The following is a 16317-nucleotide window of genomic DNA, read 5'->3' as shown; positions in this document are numbered from 1 at the left end:
GAGGACAGAGACTTGTTAGTGTTGGGTAGGAGGACAGAGGCTTGTTAGTGTTGGGTAGGAGGACAGAGACGTGTTAGTGTTGGGTAGGAGGACAGAGACTTGTTAGTGTTGGGTAGGAGGACAGAGACTTGTTAGTGTTGGGTAGGAGGACAGAGAGACTTGTTAGTGTTGGGTAGGAGGACAGAGACTTGTTAGTGTTGGGTAGGAGGACAGAGACTTGTTAGTGTTGGGTAGGAGGACAGAGAGGCTTGTTAGTGTTGGGTAGGAGGACAGAGAGACTTGTTAGTGTTGGGTAGGAGGACAGAGACTTGTTAGTGTTGGGTAGGAGGACAGAGACTTGTTAGTGTTGGGTAGGTGGACAGAGACTTGTTAGTGTTGGGTAGGAGGACAGAGAGACTTGTTAGTGTTGGGTAGGAGGACAGAGACGTGTTAGTGTTGGGTAGGAGGACAGAGAGACTTGTTAGTGTTGGGTAGGAGGACAGAGATGTGTTAGTGTTGGGTAGGAGGACAGAGAGACTTGTTAGTGTTGGGTAGGAGGACAGAGACTTGTTAGTGTTGGGTAGGAGGACAGAGACTTGTTAGTGTTGGGTAGGAGGACAGAGAGACTTGTTAGTGTTGGGTAGGAGGACAGAGACTTGTTAGTGTTGGGTAGGAGGACAGAGACTTGTTAGTGTTGGGTAGGAGGACAGAGACTTGTTAGTGTTGGGTAGGAGGACAGAGACTTGTTAGTGTTGGGTAGGAGGACAGAGAGACTTGTTAGTGTTGGGTAGGAGGACAGAGACTTGTTAGTGTTGGGTAGGTGGACAGAGACTTGTTAGTGTTGGGTAGGAGGACAGAGAGACTTGTTAGTGTTGGGTAGGAGGACAGAGACGTGTTAGTGTTGGGTAGGAGGACAGAGACTTGTTAGTGTTGGGTAGGAGGACAGAGATTTGTTAGTGTTGGGTAGGAGGACAGAGAGACTTGTTAGTGTTGGGTAGGAGGACAGAGAGACTTGTTAGTGTTGGGTAGGAGGACAGAGAGACTTGTTAGTGTTGGGTAGGAGGACAGAGGCTTGTTAGTGTTGGGTAGGAGGACAGAGACTTGTTAGTGTTGGGTAGGAGGACAGAGACGTGTTAGTGTTGGGTAGGAGGACAGAGAGACTTGTTAGTGTTGGGTAGGAGGACAGAGAGACTTGTTAGTGTTGGGTAGGAGGACAGAGAGACTTGTTAGTGTTGGGTAGGAGGACAGAGACTTGTTAGTGTTGGGTAGGAGGACAGAGACTTGTTAGTGTTGGGTAGGAGGACAGAGACTTGTTAGTGTTGGGTAGGAGGACAGAGACTTGTTAGTGTTGGGTAGGAGGACAGAGAGACTTGTTAGTGTTGGGTAGGAGGACAGAGACTTGTTAGTGTTGGGTAGGAGGACAGAGACTTGTTAGTGTTGGGTAGGAGGACAGAGGCTTGTTAGTGTTGGGTAGGAGGACAGAGGCTTGTTAGTGTTGGGTAGGAGGACAGAGACTTGTTAGTGTTGGGTAGGAGGACAGAGACGTGTTAGTGTTGGGTAGGAGGACAGAGAGGCTTGTTAGTGTTGGGTAGGAGGACAGAGACTTGTTAGTGTTGGGTAGGAGGACAGAGAGACTTGTTAGTGTTGGGTAGGAGGACAGAGACATGTTAGTGTTGGGTAGGAGGACAGAGAGACTTGTTAGTGTTGGGTAGGAGGACAGAGAGACTTGTTAGTGTTGGGTAGGAGGACAGAGAGACTTGTTAGTGTTGGGTAGGAGGACAGAGAGGCTTGTTAGTGTTGGGTAGGAGGACAGAGACATGTTAGTGTTGGGTAGGAGGACAGAGAGACTTGTTAGTGTTGGGTAGGAGGACAGAGAGACTTGTTAGTGTTGGGTAGGAGGACAGAGAGACTTGTTAGTGTTGGGTAGGAGGACAGAGAGACTTGTTAGTGTTGGGTAGGAGGACAGAGAGACTTGTTAGTGTTGGGTAGGAGGACAGAGACTTGTTAGTGTTGGGTAGGAGGACAGAGACGTGTTAGTGTTGGGTAGGAGGACAGAGAGACTTGTTAGTGTTGGGTAGGAGGACAGAGACTTGTTAGTGTTGGGTAGGAGGACAGAGAGACTTGTTAGTGTTGGGTAGGAGGACAGAGAGGCTTGTTAGTGTTGGGTAGGAGGACAGAGACATGTTAGTGTTGGGTAGGAGGACAGAGAGACTTGTTAGTGTTGGGTAGGAGGACAGAGAGACTTGTTAGTGTTGGGTAGGAGGACAGAGAGACGTGTTAGTGTTGGGTAGGAGGACAGAGACTTGTTAGTGTTGGGTAGGAGGACAGAGAGACTTGTTAGTGTTGGGTAGGAGGACAGAGACTTGTTAGTGTTGGGTAGGAGGACAGAGACGTGTTAGTGTTGGGTAGGAGGACAGAGAGACTTGTTAGTGTTGGGTAGGAGGACAGAGACTTGTTAGTGTTGGGTAGGAGGACAGAGACTTGTTAGTGTTGGGTAGGAGGACAGAGACTTGTTAGTGTTGGGTAGGAGGACAGAGACTTGTTAGTGTTGGGTAGGAGGACAGAGACTTGTTAGTGTTGGGTAGGAGGACAGAGACTTGTTAGTGTTGGGTAGGAGGACAGAGACTTGTTAGTGTTGGGTAGGAGGACAGAGAGACTTGTTAGTGTTGGGTAGGAGGACAGAGACTTGTTAGTGTTGGGTAGGAGGACAGAGAGACTTGTTAGTGTTGGGTAGGAGGACAGAGACTTGTTAGTGTTGGGTAGGAGGACAGAGACTTGTTAGTGTTGGGTAGGAGGACAGAGACTTGTTAGTGTTGGGTAGGAGGACAGAGACGTGTTAGCGTTGGGTAGGAGGACAGAGACTTGTTAGTGTTGGGTAGGAGGACAGAGAGACTTGTTAGTGTTGGGTAGGAGGACAGACAGACTTGTTAGTGTTAGGTAGGAGGACAGAGAGGCTTGTTAGTGTTGGGTAGGAGGACAGAGACGTGTTAGTGTTGGGTAGGAGGACAGAGAGACTTGTTAGTGTTGGGTAGGAGGACAGAGAGACTTGTTAGCGTTGGGTAGGAGGACAGAGACTTGTTAGTGTTGGGTAGGAGGACAGAGAGACTTGTTAGTGTTGGGTAGGAGGACAGAGATTCAGTCTGATAGTCAGTCTGATAGTCCTGCCCAGAGGCACACAACATTGATTGAAAGGATGATAATGTCAATAGTGCAAGTGGGAATGTGTCATGCCAAAATCAATGCATGACTACATTTGTGTACTGTGTGTGTGTGTGTGTGTGTGCGTCTGTGTGTGTGTGTGTGTGTGTGTGTGTGTGTGTGTGTGTGTGTGTGTGTGTGTGCATGCGTGCATGCGTGCATGTGCGCTCGTTTGCGTGCGTGCGTGCATGTGTTTGTGTGTGTGTGCGTGTGCGCTCGTTTGCGTGCGTGCGTGCATGTGTTTGTGTGTGTGTGTGTGTGTGCGTGTGCGCTCGTTTGCGTGCGTGCATGTGTGTGTGTGCGTGTGTGTGTCTGTTCCCACAGGTGGAGTTCTCCCCCACCCTGCAGAAGCTGGCCCATGTAGTAAACAGCATCAGCTCCCAGCTCATCAACACCGTCTCCGTGTTCAAACGCCTGCCAGACCTCCTGACCCGCAAACTCTCCCACAGGAAACCCGTGCACAGCATCATCGGTGAGAACCCCCTCACCCCTTTCTCCTCACCCCTCTCACCCTTCCTCATATTCAACCACATCTTACTTTCCGACACATGTATTTTCAATTTATTCCAACCCGTCTTCTACCACTCCTTTTCCTCCACATCCTTCATCCCCCATTCTATTCCCGCTATTACCCCTCTTTATCCTCCCCCCATCCCCCTTTCACTCCTCTTTAATCTTCCCCTTTCCTCGTCCATCCATTTTAAGCAGGGCTGCATCTCTCGCCATCAAACTGTCTGTGAGTTTGATTGACAGCCGGGGGTCCCGGGGGGGAGGAGGCTTGTGGCTTTAATGAAACAGTGAGGAGATGTTTGAGGAAAGAGAGAGAGAGAGAGAGAGAGAGAGAGGTGGCTCTCTGTATGTCCATCCACAGGGAATGCTGCTGTGACTGCTGCTGCCACAGTCTGAGCCCCAATCAACATATATATATAGATAAATAGATATATTATTATATAAACTCCTAAAAAAATATATTTGGAAACGTTATTTCGGTCGATTATTCCTCCCCTTTAATAATACCAATTGGTATTGTTTTGTATGGTTGGAAAGCCTGATTAGTCACCTTTACAACGAGGTACAACTTGTAAGGATCATGCATTCGTGGAAGGAGCAACACAGCTAAACGTGTGGGTAGCGGCCCAAACATTTTTGCCAAAAAAGCTGTTGGTGCCAAGCTGTTGTGACTGCGTATGGATCTTCCACACGCTACTGAGGTCCCTGACAGTGTAAAATGAATAAAGTATAAAAATGTCAATGTGTGTTGTTTTTTCCTTATTACTGTGGGAGAGTGCAATCATCCAATCCACCAAGCAACTCAAAAAGAGAGTGAATACCAACAGAAGAATTTTGCAGGGGATTTTGGCACATTCTTTTGGGCCTCTTCCCACACGTTTATGTTGTGACACGGGGGCGAGGGAGCTCAAGGACACGACACCGGAGGCAGAATACAGTGTTAGCCCCGTAGGGTATTTATTTACAGTGCAGGTGGGTGGAAACACAGATGATGAGTCCGGAGGTTTCAGCCTGGCGGGCTGGGGGTTTCAACCTGGCGGGATGGCGGTAGTGGTTGGCATGGGCTGTGGAGGAACAGGAAAGCAGGGTAAGTCTCCACGGTAGGCCAGTACATAAGATATCAACGAATCACAAGAATAGGCACAAGAGCAAAGTTCATAACTAATCACAGAGGATACTTGCCAGGTCATTCTTAGGGAAGAACTGACGATGAATGAAGGGAGTCCAGGGTAGATGTAGCCAGAGGGTTAATTGGGAGTGGAGACAGGTGTGTTGGTTTGACTGTGGCTGGATAACCCTCCAATCACCGGGAACGAGTTTCACCTGCGGCGGAGAGCACGCTGTGCTCGAGTTGTGGGGGCGGGTGCTCGAGCTGTGGGGGCGGGGGAGGGCGTGTGTGACGGCCCAGCCGTAACAGGACCCCCCCCCGAGGGGGAGCCTCCTGGCGACCGGCCCGGAGCCTCCGGGTGGGCCCGATAGAAGTCCCTGAGGAGGACTGGGGACATGATCTGGGACCGGGGAATCCAGCTCCGTTCCTCTGGGCCATATCCTTCCCAGTCCACCAGGTACTGGAAACCCCGGCCACAGCGACGAGCCCTGAGGAGCCTCCTTACCGCCCACTGGGGGTGGCCATCCACCAACTGAGGAGGGGGCGGTGCAGGGGCTGGTGGCATCAGGTCGCTGGCGACATGGGGCTTAACCCGGGAGACGTGGAACACCGGGTGGATCCGACGGAGGGAGTGAGGGAGGGCCAGCCGGATGGCAGCGGGGTTGATGACCCGGTCGATGACGTAGGGGCCGATGTACCTCGACGCCAACTTCCGGGAGGGGACATTGAGGGGGAGATCCGCCGTGGAGAGCCAGACCCTCTGGCCCACCTGGTACACCGGAGCTGGAGTGCGACGACGGTTGGCGCTTCGGGTAGTTCGGGCGGTGGCCCGAAGCAAGGCCGAGCGTACGGAGGTCCAGACCCGACGACAGCGAAGGAGGTGTGCCTGGACTGATGGTACCGACGCTTCGCCCTCCTGGGTAGAAAGCAGGGGTGGCTGGTACCCCAAGGAGCACTCGAAGGGGGACCGGCCGGTGGCTTCATTCACCATGGCGTTCAGAGAGTACTCCACCCAGGGTAGGTCCTTGCTCCAGGAGGATGGATGGAGGGAGGACATGCAGCGGAGTGCCGACTCCAGGCTCTGGTTGGCTCTCTCCGCCTGCCCATTGGTCTGAGGATGGTAGCCGGAGGAGAGGCTGGTCGTGGCCCCAATCCCAGAACAGAAGGCCTGCCACACCTTGGATGTGAACTGGGGGCCACGGTCGGAAACCACATCCTGGGGAAGCCCGTAAAGCCGGAAGACGTGGGTGGTGAGTAGCTCCGCCGTCTCCGCCGAGGTCGGTAGCTTTGCCAGAGCTACCAACCGCACGGACTTGGAGAAGCGGTCCACGATGGTGAGGATGACCGTGTTGCCTAGAGACGGGGGAAGGCCGGTCACAAAGTCCATGGCGAGGTGGGACCACGGTCGACCGGGCACGGGTAGAGGCCGCAGCAGTCCTGAAGGCGGCCGGTGGGATGCCTTGCTGCGGGCGCAGGTAGGGCAGGCCGAGACGAACTCCCTGACGTTCGCGGCCATGGTGGACCACCAGAACCTCCGGCGCAGGAAGGACAGTGTGCGTAGGGCCCCAGGATGGCAGGCGAAGCGGCTGGCGTGGCCCCACTGCATCACCTTGGTCCTGACGGCGTCCGGGACGAAGAGACGGCCGGGGGACCCCGGTCGGGGATCTGGCTGGGTACGCTGTGCAGCTCTGACCACCGCCTCGATCTCCAGGGTGACCACTCCAACGACCCGGGAGGATGGAACGATGGTGTCAGGATTGATTGATTGATTGAAAACTTTATTAGAAGATTTGCAGAAGTAGGTACATGAAAGTACATATTACATACAAGGTCAACTAACAGGATAAAAACCCAAGAAAGCCACTGGCTTATTTCAATTGGGGTCCTTGATTCTCAATTCATCGTTACATGTAAGACAGACAAAAAAGCTAGTACTATCTACAAGATAATACAGACAAATAACTATTACTATCTACAAGATAAACACACATCCATCATGGGAAGAACAATACAACAAAACATAAGGTATGTACAGCGGGTAGGACAGGTGGGGACATACACCACAGGTGGGGGCGGGGGACAAAACACCAAGTATGTACAGTGGGTAGTTCGGGTCTTTTAATCTGATTTTTGATTTAGAGGGTCCAGTTACGGATTGCAGCCTCCTGTAAATGTTTTTTGAGAGTGGTTTTGAAGGTGGGCAGTGTTTTGCACTCCTTTAAGATTATAGGAAGGGCGTTCCACATTTTTACTGCATAGTTTGCAAACGAGTTTAACCCCTTGTTTGTGGTGCAACGCGGTTGAACGTGGTTCGTGGAGCTTCCTCTGGTGTTGTATGTGTGGACGTTGTTCACTTTTTGGAAGTATGTTGACAGGTACTTGGGTGTCTTTGTGGTGTAGCGTATCTTGAAGACCAGGCCCAGTGCAAGCTGCTGCACTCTGTCAACTACTCGTAGCCAATCAAGGCTCAAAAAATGAGCAGCGGTTAGATGTGTCCTAGGGTTGAGACCTAGCAGAAGCCTAACCAGTTTATTTTGGGCTGTCTGGAGTCTTGTTTTATGGGCCTTTGTGGTTCTATAGTACCATGATGTTACGGCATAGTCGAAGTGACATTGAATGAGAGCTCCTGATAGGGTCCTCAGTGTGTTTTTACTGACAAGTGAGGATATCCTGTACAAGAATCTAGTTCTATGGTTAACTTTTTTGATTACTTTTGCTGCCATTTTATCTCCGGAAAGATTTGCCTCTAAGATGGAGCCCAGGTATGTAATATCCTCTTTTCTTGTGATATTAATGTTACCCACTTTTATTTTAAAATTTTCAGCCTTTCTGAGTTTAGATGGGGATCCGTATAGGATGGTTTCAGTTTTACCTAGGTGTATTGATAGTTTATTGTCAGCTAGCCAGATGCAGATTCTACTCAGTTCAGTGCTTAGCGCTTTTTCCACCTGCAATATGTCCCTGTCAGAGACCAGCAGAGCCGAGTCATCCGCGAACAGGAATAAATTGCAATCACATGCTGATGACATGTCATTCACATATATTAGGAACAGTAAAGGTCCCAAAATGCTTCCTTGTGGAACGCCGCAGGTCACTGGGAGGGGGGGGGACAGTGTTCCGTTCACACTAACCACCTGTTCCCTCCCCTCTAAGTAGGATTGCATCCAGCTCACCGATGTTCTATCGAACCCTATTGCTTTCAGTTTATCTAACAATATGTGGTGATCTACTGTGTCGAAGGCCTTCTGGAGGTCCAGCATGACCATGCCGCAGTACTTGCCCGAGTCCACCTCATGGTTGATGTGGTCGTTCAAATAGAGAAGGCATGTGTCAGTGGAATGGGATGTTCTGAATCCTGATTGAAATTCATACATCAGCTTTTTTTCGGTAAGGTACCTATCGACCTGTTCATAAACTATTTTTTCCATAAGTTTCGAGATGGAATTAAGAATAGAAACAGGTCGGTAGTTGCCTGGGTCTAATTTGCTTCCTTTTTTATACAGTGGGGTTACCCTTGCTATTTTAAAGTCAAGGGGGACGTGTCCCTGTTTGATGGAGAGGTTTATTATGTGGGTGATGATTGGGGTAATGGAGGCAGCTGAGTCTTTTAGAAATCTGGCTGGAATATTGTCATGGCCCGTGGCCTTTTCTGAGTGTAGAGCGCCTAGCTTTTTAAACACCTCATCGTTTGACACCATGGAGAGTTTAAAATCATCATTGCGTACACCCAGTTTATTGTAGAACTCACGGATGTGCTCTACACCATAACGCCCTGAGTGGGGTGGTAGATTGTTAACTAATTTAGTGGCTATGGTTGTAAAGAAAGTGTTTAAGCACTTAGCCACATCCAGCTTGTCTGTAAGGAGAGAATCACCAGATTTGATGCTGATGTTTGTAGACCTGGTTTTGAGTTTTTGACTGCAACCTAGTTGGCTATTAAGTAGCTTCCAAAGGTCACGTGGTTTGTTTAAGTTTTCTTCGATTTTGTTATCGAGGTATTCTTTCTTAGCAGATTTGGTCATGGTAATTACCTGATTGCATAGTTTGTTGCATTGTTTTTTAATTTTCTCAAAGTGGGTTTTGTGATCTTCGTTTAAGTGTTTCACTAATTTTGATTTGCATTTTTGAACTTCAGAGCAGTGGTGGGTTCCTCCTCTGCGGCATGGAGCCGAGAAAGGGAGTCAGCCTTGGCGTTCAGGGAGCCCGGACGGAACGTGAGGTGGAAGTTAAACCGCCCGAGGAACAGGGCCCAGCGTGCCTGACGGGAGTTCAACCGCCTGGCCGACTTGATGTAGGTTAGGTTCTTGTGGTCCGACCAGACGGTGAAGGGGTGCTCTGCGCCCTCCAGCCAGTGCCGCCACTCGTGGAACGCCTCCACCACCGCCAGCAGCTCGCGGTTCCCGATGTCGTAGTTGGCCTCGGCGGAGGTATAACGGCGGGAGTAGAAGGCGCAGGGGTGCACGGTCTGGTCCTCCGATCGTTGAGAGAGCACGCCACCGACGCCCGTGTCTGAGGCGTCCACTTCCACAATGAAGGGCCTAGAGGGGTCTGGGTTGATTAGGACCGGCGCCGAGGTGAAGAGCCTCTTCAGGTCACTGAAGGCAGCGCTGGCTGCTGGTGTCCACGTGAACTGGCGCAGGGGGGAGGTGAGGGCAGTGAGGGGGGCGGCTACCCGGCTGAAGTCCCGGATGAATCGCCGGTAGAAGTTGGCAAAGCCGAGGAATGACTGCAGCTGTTTCCGGGTGGTAGGTTGGCCCCACTCGACGACGGCCCGAGTCTTCTTGGGGTCAGGGCGAGTCAACCCACCCTCCACGATGAGCCCCAGGAATTCCACAGAGTGAGTGTGGAACGAGCACTTCTCAGCCTTAATAAAAAGGCGATTCTCCAGTAGGCGCTGGAGGACTAGGCGGACATGTTGGACATGCTCCTCAGGGTTCCTGGAGAATACTAGGATGTCATCCAGGTAGAGGACGACAAAGATGTCCAGCATGTCCCTGAGGACGTCGTTCATGAGGGCCTGAAAGACGGAGGGGGCGTTAGTGAGACCAAAGGGCATGACAAGGTACTCATAGTGGCCACGGGGGGTCTTGAACGCCGTCTTCCACTCGTCACCCTCACGAATCCGGACCAGATGGTAGGCGTTCCGGAGGTCCAGCTTAGTGAAGATGGTGGCCCCAAGGAGGGGCTCAAAGTTGGAGCTCATGAGGGGGAGAGGATAGGTGTTCCGGACGGTGATGGCATTGAGCTCACGGTAGTCAATGCATGGCCTGAGGGTTCCATCCTTCTTCTTAACAAAGAAAAACCCCGCTGCCACCGGGGAGTGTGATGGACGGATGAGCCCCTCAGCCAGGCAGTCGGAGATGTAGGTGTCCATGGCTGCCTTCTCCGGGGGGGCAAGGTTGTAGAGGCGACTGACCGGAAGTTTGTTGCCAGGGCGGAGCTCGACGGCACAGTCATAGGGCCGGTGAGGCAGCAGGGTGCGAGCACGCTCCTTGCTGAAGGCCTCTCCGAGGTCGTGGTAGACCTCTGGGATGGAGGAGAGGTCAGGGGGAGCCGGAGGCGGTCGCAGAGGCGATGTGGGGGTATGGGCGGCACGGAGGCACCGGGCGTAGCATGCGGTACTCCAGCTCAGGATACGTCCCTCACCATAGCTGACATGGGGAATGTGGAGCTCGAGCCACGGTCGTCCCAGGATGAGCGGGGACTGGGGGGTCTTGAGGATGTAAAACCGGATCTCCTCCACATGGTTCCCAGAGACGGTCAAGGAGAGGGGTGTAGAGCGGTGGGTGAGAGGCCCCAGGCTGTGTCCGTCTAGGGCTGAGACGGAGAGGGGGGTCTCGAGGGCAACGAGGGGAACGGCAGCTGAGCGGGCCAGCTGGGCGTCCATAAAGTTCTCGTCTGCTCCCGAGTCAATAATGGCCTCGACCGTGAGGTTCTGCCCCTGCCAGGAGAGGGTGACAGAGAACCTGGCTGGGCTGGTGGTAGGTGGGGATTGAGAGACACGGCTCACCCGGATTCCCCCTTCGGGTGAGCCTGCCCTTTTGATAGGGACGGGCAGGTGTCACGGAGGTGTCCCTTCTCTCCACAGTAGAGGCACAGGCCCTGGGCCCTTCTCCTCTCCTTCTCCGCCGTGGTGAGGCGGGCTCGACCAAGCTGCATCGGCTCCTCGCCAGTGCATGGGGTGTAGGTCGACTCCCGTGCGGAGGAGGGGTTGGCTGTGACGATAGGGTCCTGGGGGCGTGGCGAGCTGGTCTGGTAGCGCCCTCTCTCTCTCCGACGCTCCCGGGAGCGCTCGTCAACGTCGATGGCTAGGGCCACTAGTTCGTCCAGGGTGGCGGGTCTGTCCCGGACGAGCTCGTCCTTGATGGCCTCACTCAGCCCCTGGCGGAAAGCAGATCGCAGTGCCCTGTCATTCCATCCGCTTCCGGCTGCCAGGGTGCGAAACTCGGTAGAGTAGGCGTGGCCTGGACCCAATTCAGGGCGTCGCCGGTGGTGAGGTTGGTGATTGAACGCCACCCGGGCTGCCGGCGACCAGAACTGGCTGGGCTGATGCGAGAACACCAACTCGCACTGGAGGATGAAGCCTCGGAACTGGGCGAAGGCTCCGTCGAAGGGGCGGGGGCTGGCTAGGTGGGGCTCCCGTGGCTGTCCAGTAGGTGGTGCCGGTAGCTGGGCAGGGTCAGGGAGAGCAGGGGGGGGGGCAAAGGCTGCGAGCGCGGCCACCTGTGCTGTAAGCGCTTGGGTCGTAGAGATGAGGTGCTGCATCTGGGTGGCGCGGTGCTCCTGGTTAGCCTCCTGGGTTGTCATGCGAGTGTTCAGGGCCTGGCACGCTGTAGCGGCCGCCTGGAGGAGGTGAGTGTGTTCAGCGAGGATCTGGATAGCCGTCGGGCCGGATCCAGGGGTGGGAGATGGTGCCCGGTCCTTCGTGTCGTCTGAGCCCAATTGCATGGTCAGTTCTTCTGTTGTGACACGGGGGCGAGGGAGCTCAAGGACACGACACCGGAGGCAGAATACAGTGTTAGCCCCGTAGGGTATTTATTTACAGTGCAGGTGGGTGGAAACACAGATGATGAGTCCGGAGGTTTCAGCCTGGCGGGCTGGGGGTTTCAACCTGGCGGGATGGCGGTAGTGGTTGGCATGGGCTGTGGAGGAACAGGAAAGCAGGGTAAGTCTCCACGGTAGGCCAGTACATAAGATATCAACGAATCACAAGAATAGGCACAAGAGCAAAGTTCATAACTAATCACAGAGGATACTTGCCAGGTCATTCTTAGGGAAGAACTGACGATGAATGAAGGGAGTCCAGGGTAGATGTAGCCAGAGGGTTAATTGGGAGTGGAGACAGGTGTGTTGGTTTGACTGTGGCTGGATAACCCTCCAATCACCGGGAACGAGTTTCACCTGCGGCGGAGAGCACGCTGTGCTCGAGTTGTGGGGGCGGGTGCTCGAGCTGTGGGGGCGGGGGAGGGCGTGTGTGACGGCCCAGCCGTAACACGTTTAGCTGTGTTGCTCCTTCCACGAATGCATGATCCTTACAAGTTGTACCTCGTTGTAAAGGTGACTAATCAGGCTTTCCAGCAATAAAAAATACAATACCAATTGGTATTATTAAAGGGGAGGAATAATCGACCGAAATAACATTTCTGAACTTTTTTTTCATATATATACTGTATATGCCATTTAGCTGACGCTTTTATCCAAAGCGACTTACATTGCAGTGAGTCCATAAAGCTTCCAGTATATATGGTCCCTGTGGGAATCGAACCCACAACATTAGCGTTGTTAGCTCCATGCCTGCATATGACTCCCTGGGTGTTCCTTCTCTCTGTCCTCCAGAACAGGACGAGGAGATCGGGAAGATCCAGGTGGCGGTGGCTGCGGGGATGACGGCTAACGCAGGTCACCTGCAGGCCTACCTGAAGACCTGGGACAAGCACAGGAAGATCTGGGAGATCAACAAGGGCCCCTTCATCTGCCGCTACCAGAGCCTCAACCCCCCTCTGTCCTCCTTTGATGCTGACATCGCCAGGTCTGCCTCTGCCTTCCCCCGCCCCCCCTCTCTCTCTCTCTCTCAACATGGATGGAGAGAATGAACGGGAAGGAGAGAGGAGGATTGGGCCGGGTTAGGTTGAAGGAGAGGATGGAATGGGTGGAGGAAGGGAATACGGGGGGAGGGATGAGGGAGGGAGGGATGAGGGAGGGAGGGATGGACAGGGGACGAAGGAGAGGACGGAATGGGTGGAGGAGGGAATGCGGGGGGAGGGATGAGGGAGGGAGGGATGGATGAGAGAGGGAGGGATGGACAGGGGACGAAGGCTGGGTTAGGTTGAAGGAGAGGAGGGAATGCGGGGGGAGGGATGAGGGAGGGAGGGATGGATGAAGGAGGGAGGGAGGGAGGGATGAAGGAGGGAGGGAGGGAGGGATGAGGGAGGGAGAGAGGGACGGACAGGGGACGAAGGCCGGGTTAGGTTGAAGGAGAGGATGGAATGGGTGGAGGAGGGAATGCGGGGGGAGGGATGAGGGAGGGAGGGAGGGAGGGATGGATGAGGGAGGGATGGATGAGGGAGGGATGAGGGAGGGAGGGACGGACGGACAGTGGACGAAGGCCTCCAACCCAACCAGCCCTGTCCTGGTGACCTCTGTTAAACATATAGATCCAGTCAGATCCATAGTGCATAAACAAACATGTCTGCGGCAGCAGAGGGTCAGGCTTTATTGTCTTATGGATCTTGTCGGAGATGAGTGTGTACCGTGTGTAAATCATTGGAGTGTCAACACTAGCGTGTGTGTGCCCACCCTGCTCTATCTCAGCACTTTAGCTGCTCCTCGTCGATAGCCGACTGTCAGCCATGCCACCGTTTGATGTTTTTTAATTGGATTTCAGATCATCCCACAAATTAATTTAGGATCGCATTTGACTTTCGCTGTATCGTACGCTACTTCTGCTGTTATGGGACGGACGCCTATCAGTCCTTCCTGTATTGTTTTGTCTTCTCCTTTGCCCGATTGTTCTTTTTTTTATAATCAGTATTTGATTGAATTTTTCATATTGTCACATTCGGTCAACACATTTCTCGACTCATACAACTTTTATATAAAATGATAACAATATCACAGAATAACTCTTGCTCTCACCAAACAAAAAATAATATAGAGAAAAGGACAAAATATAATAATAAAAAAAAAAGCACCCATAGATCACCTCTTACATTCATCACTCATCCAGTTTGTTAACTTCAGTCTTACTACCGATTAGCAATATATCCCAAGTAGCCTCCCCATTTTGCTGTGTATTGTGCAGTTCTGTCTCCTTTGCCCGATTGTTGTACACATGGTCACATCTCTCTCTCTCTCTCTCTCTCTCTCTCTCTCTCTGCAGATACACAGAGGTGGCCAACAACGTGCAGAAGGAGGAGACGATGCTGAGTGTGCAGTTTGTTCTGCTGGACTGCGCTCCTCTCAAGTTCTCCCTGGTGCAGCACTGCAACGAGTGGCAGGACAAGTTCACCCAGCTGCTCAGCCTCATGGCCAGCACGCGCCTCCGAGAGCTGCACGGCTTCCTGCAGGACAACGCTCGCAGGTGTGTGTCTGTGTGTGTGTGTGTGTGTGTGTTCGTTCAAAGCTCCATGGTGTGTCTGTATCATGAGTGAGTCCAAATGCGATTCTGTACTGTGATGTCCAGGCTAAACCAGCCCCCTCAGACCCTGGTGGAGCTGGGTGAGAGTCTGGTGTTACTGGAGACTCTGCAGGGAGACCTGAGCAAGACGGAGAGTCAGATCCCCCCCATCCACGAGCAGTTTGCCATCCTGGAGAAGTACGAGGTCACTGTGGACCATGTTGTGAGTAATACACACGCACGCACGCACGCACACCCAATACACCCATACACCCACAAACCCCCACACACAGTGCTGTAACACCAGCTCCTCTCTGCCTCTCTGCAGGTCCGGGACACGCTGGAGGCCCTGAACGGGGAGTGGGTGTGGTTCCAACAGGTGGTGATCGACAGCGACGTCATGCTGAAGAAACACAAGGACAAATTCAAGAGCAGCTTGATCTTCTCCTCCGAGGAGTTCAAGAAGAAGATGCAGACCACCGTGCAGGACTTCAAGAGCTCAGGTCACCTATGGGGTCACATTAGATAGTAACTGTATATCAATGAGCTGCCACTTTTATAGCCAAAGCGACTTACATTGTGAGGGCGTGACACGTTTCAGTATATACGGTCCCGGCGTGAATCGAACCCACAACCTAAGTGTTTTCAGCGCTTTCAAGCTTGACCAACTGAGCCACAGAGAGGACATCCAATTAAAGGCCGTGCTGCAGCCCTGCCTCACCCTACCGGCGTTGTTCAGTCCTAGTCCTGGAGACGCACACACCCGCCTGCTTTTAGACCGCGTGTGCGTGCCAGTGTGGTGCCGAGACATACTAGCGGCCGGCTAGTCTCTCAAAGCCCATTGATTTGAGCCCCGGTTGATTGGAGCGAACAGGCCCGTTTGAGTCCTATTGAGTGGTGCAGCCTTAGATCTGGCTCTGCACAAACACACCTGATTCAACTCATCAATGACTCATCACGCTGTGGATCAGTTGAATCAGCTCTGTCACGGCTAGGCAGCAACAACAGCGCTGTGTTCCGTGTTCCAGGCGCACGTACGGGTTCGGGATCGTGTCGAGCGTAAGAGGTAGTGTCAGTAGCACCATAGGGATAGCTAGCGTACGTGGGGGGTTGTCTAGGTTGACAATGAGGTTCACAGCTGGTCCATGACATGCCCCCCCCCCCTCCCTCCCTCCCTCCCTCCCGCCTTCCCTCACTGAGAGATGGATAACTCATTGGCGGTGCATCTATCTACATGTCTGATATGCTGCACAGCTTTAGCCCCAGTCTGTGGGTGGGCCCCTCCCGTGGGAGACATCAGCCGGCTATACGCTGTTCCTTCTCTTTTCTCTCTCTCTCTCTCTCTCTCTCTCTTGTCTCTCACTTGCTCTTTCTTTATCTCGTCTCTCTTTTTATATGTCTCTCTCTCTCTCTCTCTCCCATCCTCATTATCTCTCTCCTCTCTCTCCCACCCACTTCATCTGTGTGTTTAGCTCTCTCTTTCTCTCTCTCTCTATTTCGCACCCTCTCATCATCGCTCTCTCTCCCTGTGTCTTGTCTTCCTTCGTGTACATAAAGACGTGTACATCAGAGAGGCATCAGAACCAATTACCTTGCTCTTATCCAGCCCCTGGCCGTGATGAATCCCGTAGCTGCGTAACTTCAACTGCTCCACAGCACAAGTGATGGCTACGAGTGGCGGGGAGCCTTTACAGGCTGCTTGTCTTCTCCCCCCCCCACACACCATCCCCTTCTCCCTGTCCTTCCTCTCCTTTGCCCAAATGTTTACTCCTTTCTCATCATACATTCTGACGCTGTTCCCCTTCCTCTCGTGTTTGTTCTGTTATTTTCGGTTTTCCATTAAAAATGAGATTGAAATCGCTGCTATTCCCCCCACACCACACCACTACCCTCCCCCCCATCCCCC

General features: G+C 52.8%; 1 protein-coding gene across 1 annotated transcript in view; it reads left to right on the top strand.

Annotated features, from left to right (window-relative positions):
* Positions 1-16317, top strand: part of dnah2 (dynein, axonemal, heavy chain 2) — a gene marked incomplete at both ends in the record, with an annotated part of 183797 nt that overhangs the window by 41541 nt on the left and 125939 nt on the right. The window contains 5 exons of the mRNA XM_080547388.1: positions 3502-3649; positions 12632-12824; positions 14175-14375; positions 14478-14634; positions 14740-14914. Coding sequence (XP_080403514.1) covers positions 3502-3649; positions 12632-12824; positions 14175-14375; positions 14478-14634; positions 14740-14914 — 874 coding nt within the window. The remainder of the gene's footprint in view (positions 1-3501; positions 3650-12631; positions 12825-14174; positions 14376-14477; positions 14635-14739; positions 14915-16317) is intronic.

Source organism: Nansenia antarctica (genome assembly GCF_963989245.1).
Source record: "Nansenia antarctica genome assembly, chromosome: 17".
Classification (NCBI taxonomy): Eukaryota; Metazoa; Chordata; class Actinopteri; order Argentiniformes; family Microstomatidae; genus Nansenia; species Nansenia antarctica.
The sequence above is the reverse complement of the archived record's forward strand: the minus strand, read 5'-3'. Positions and strand labels throughout refer to the sequence as shown.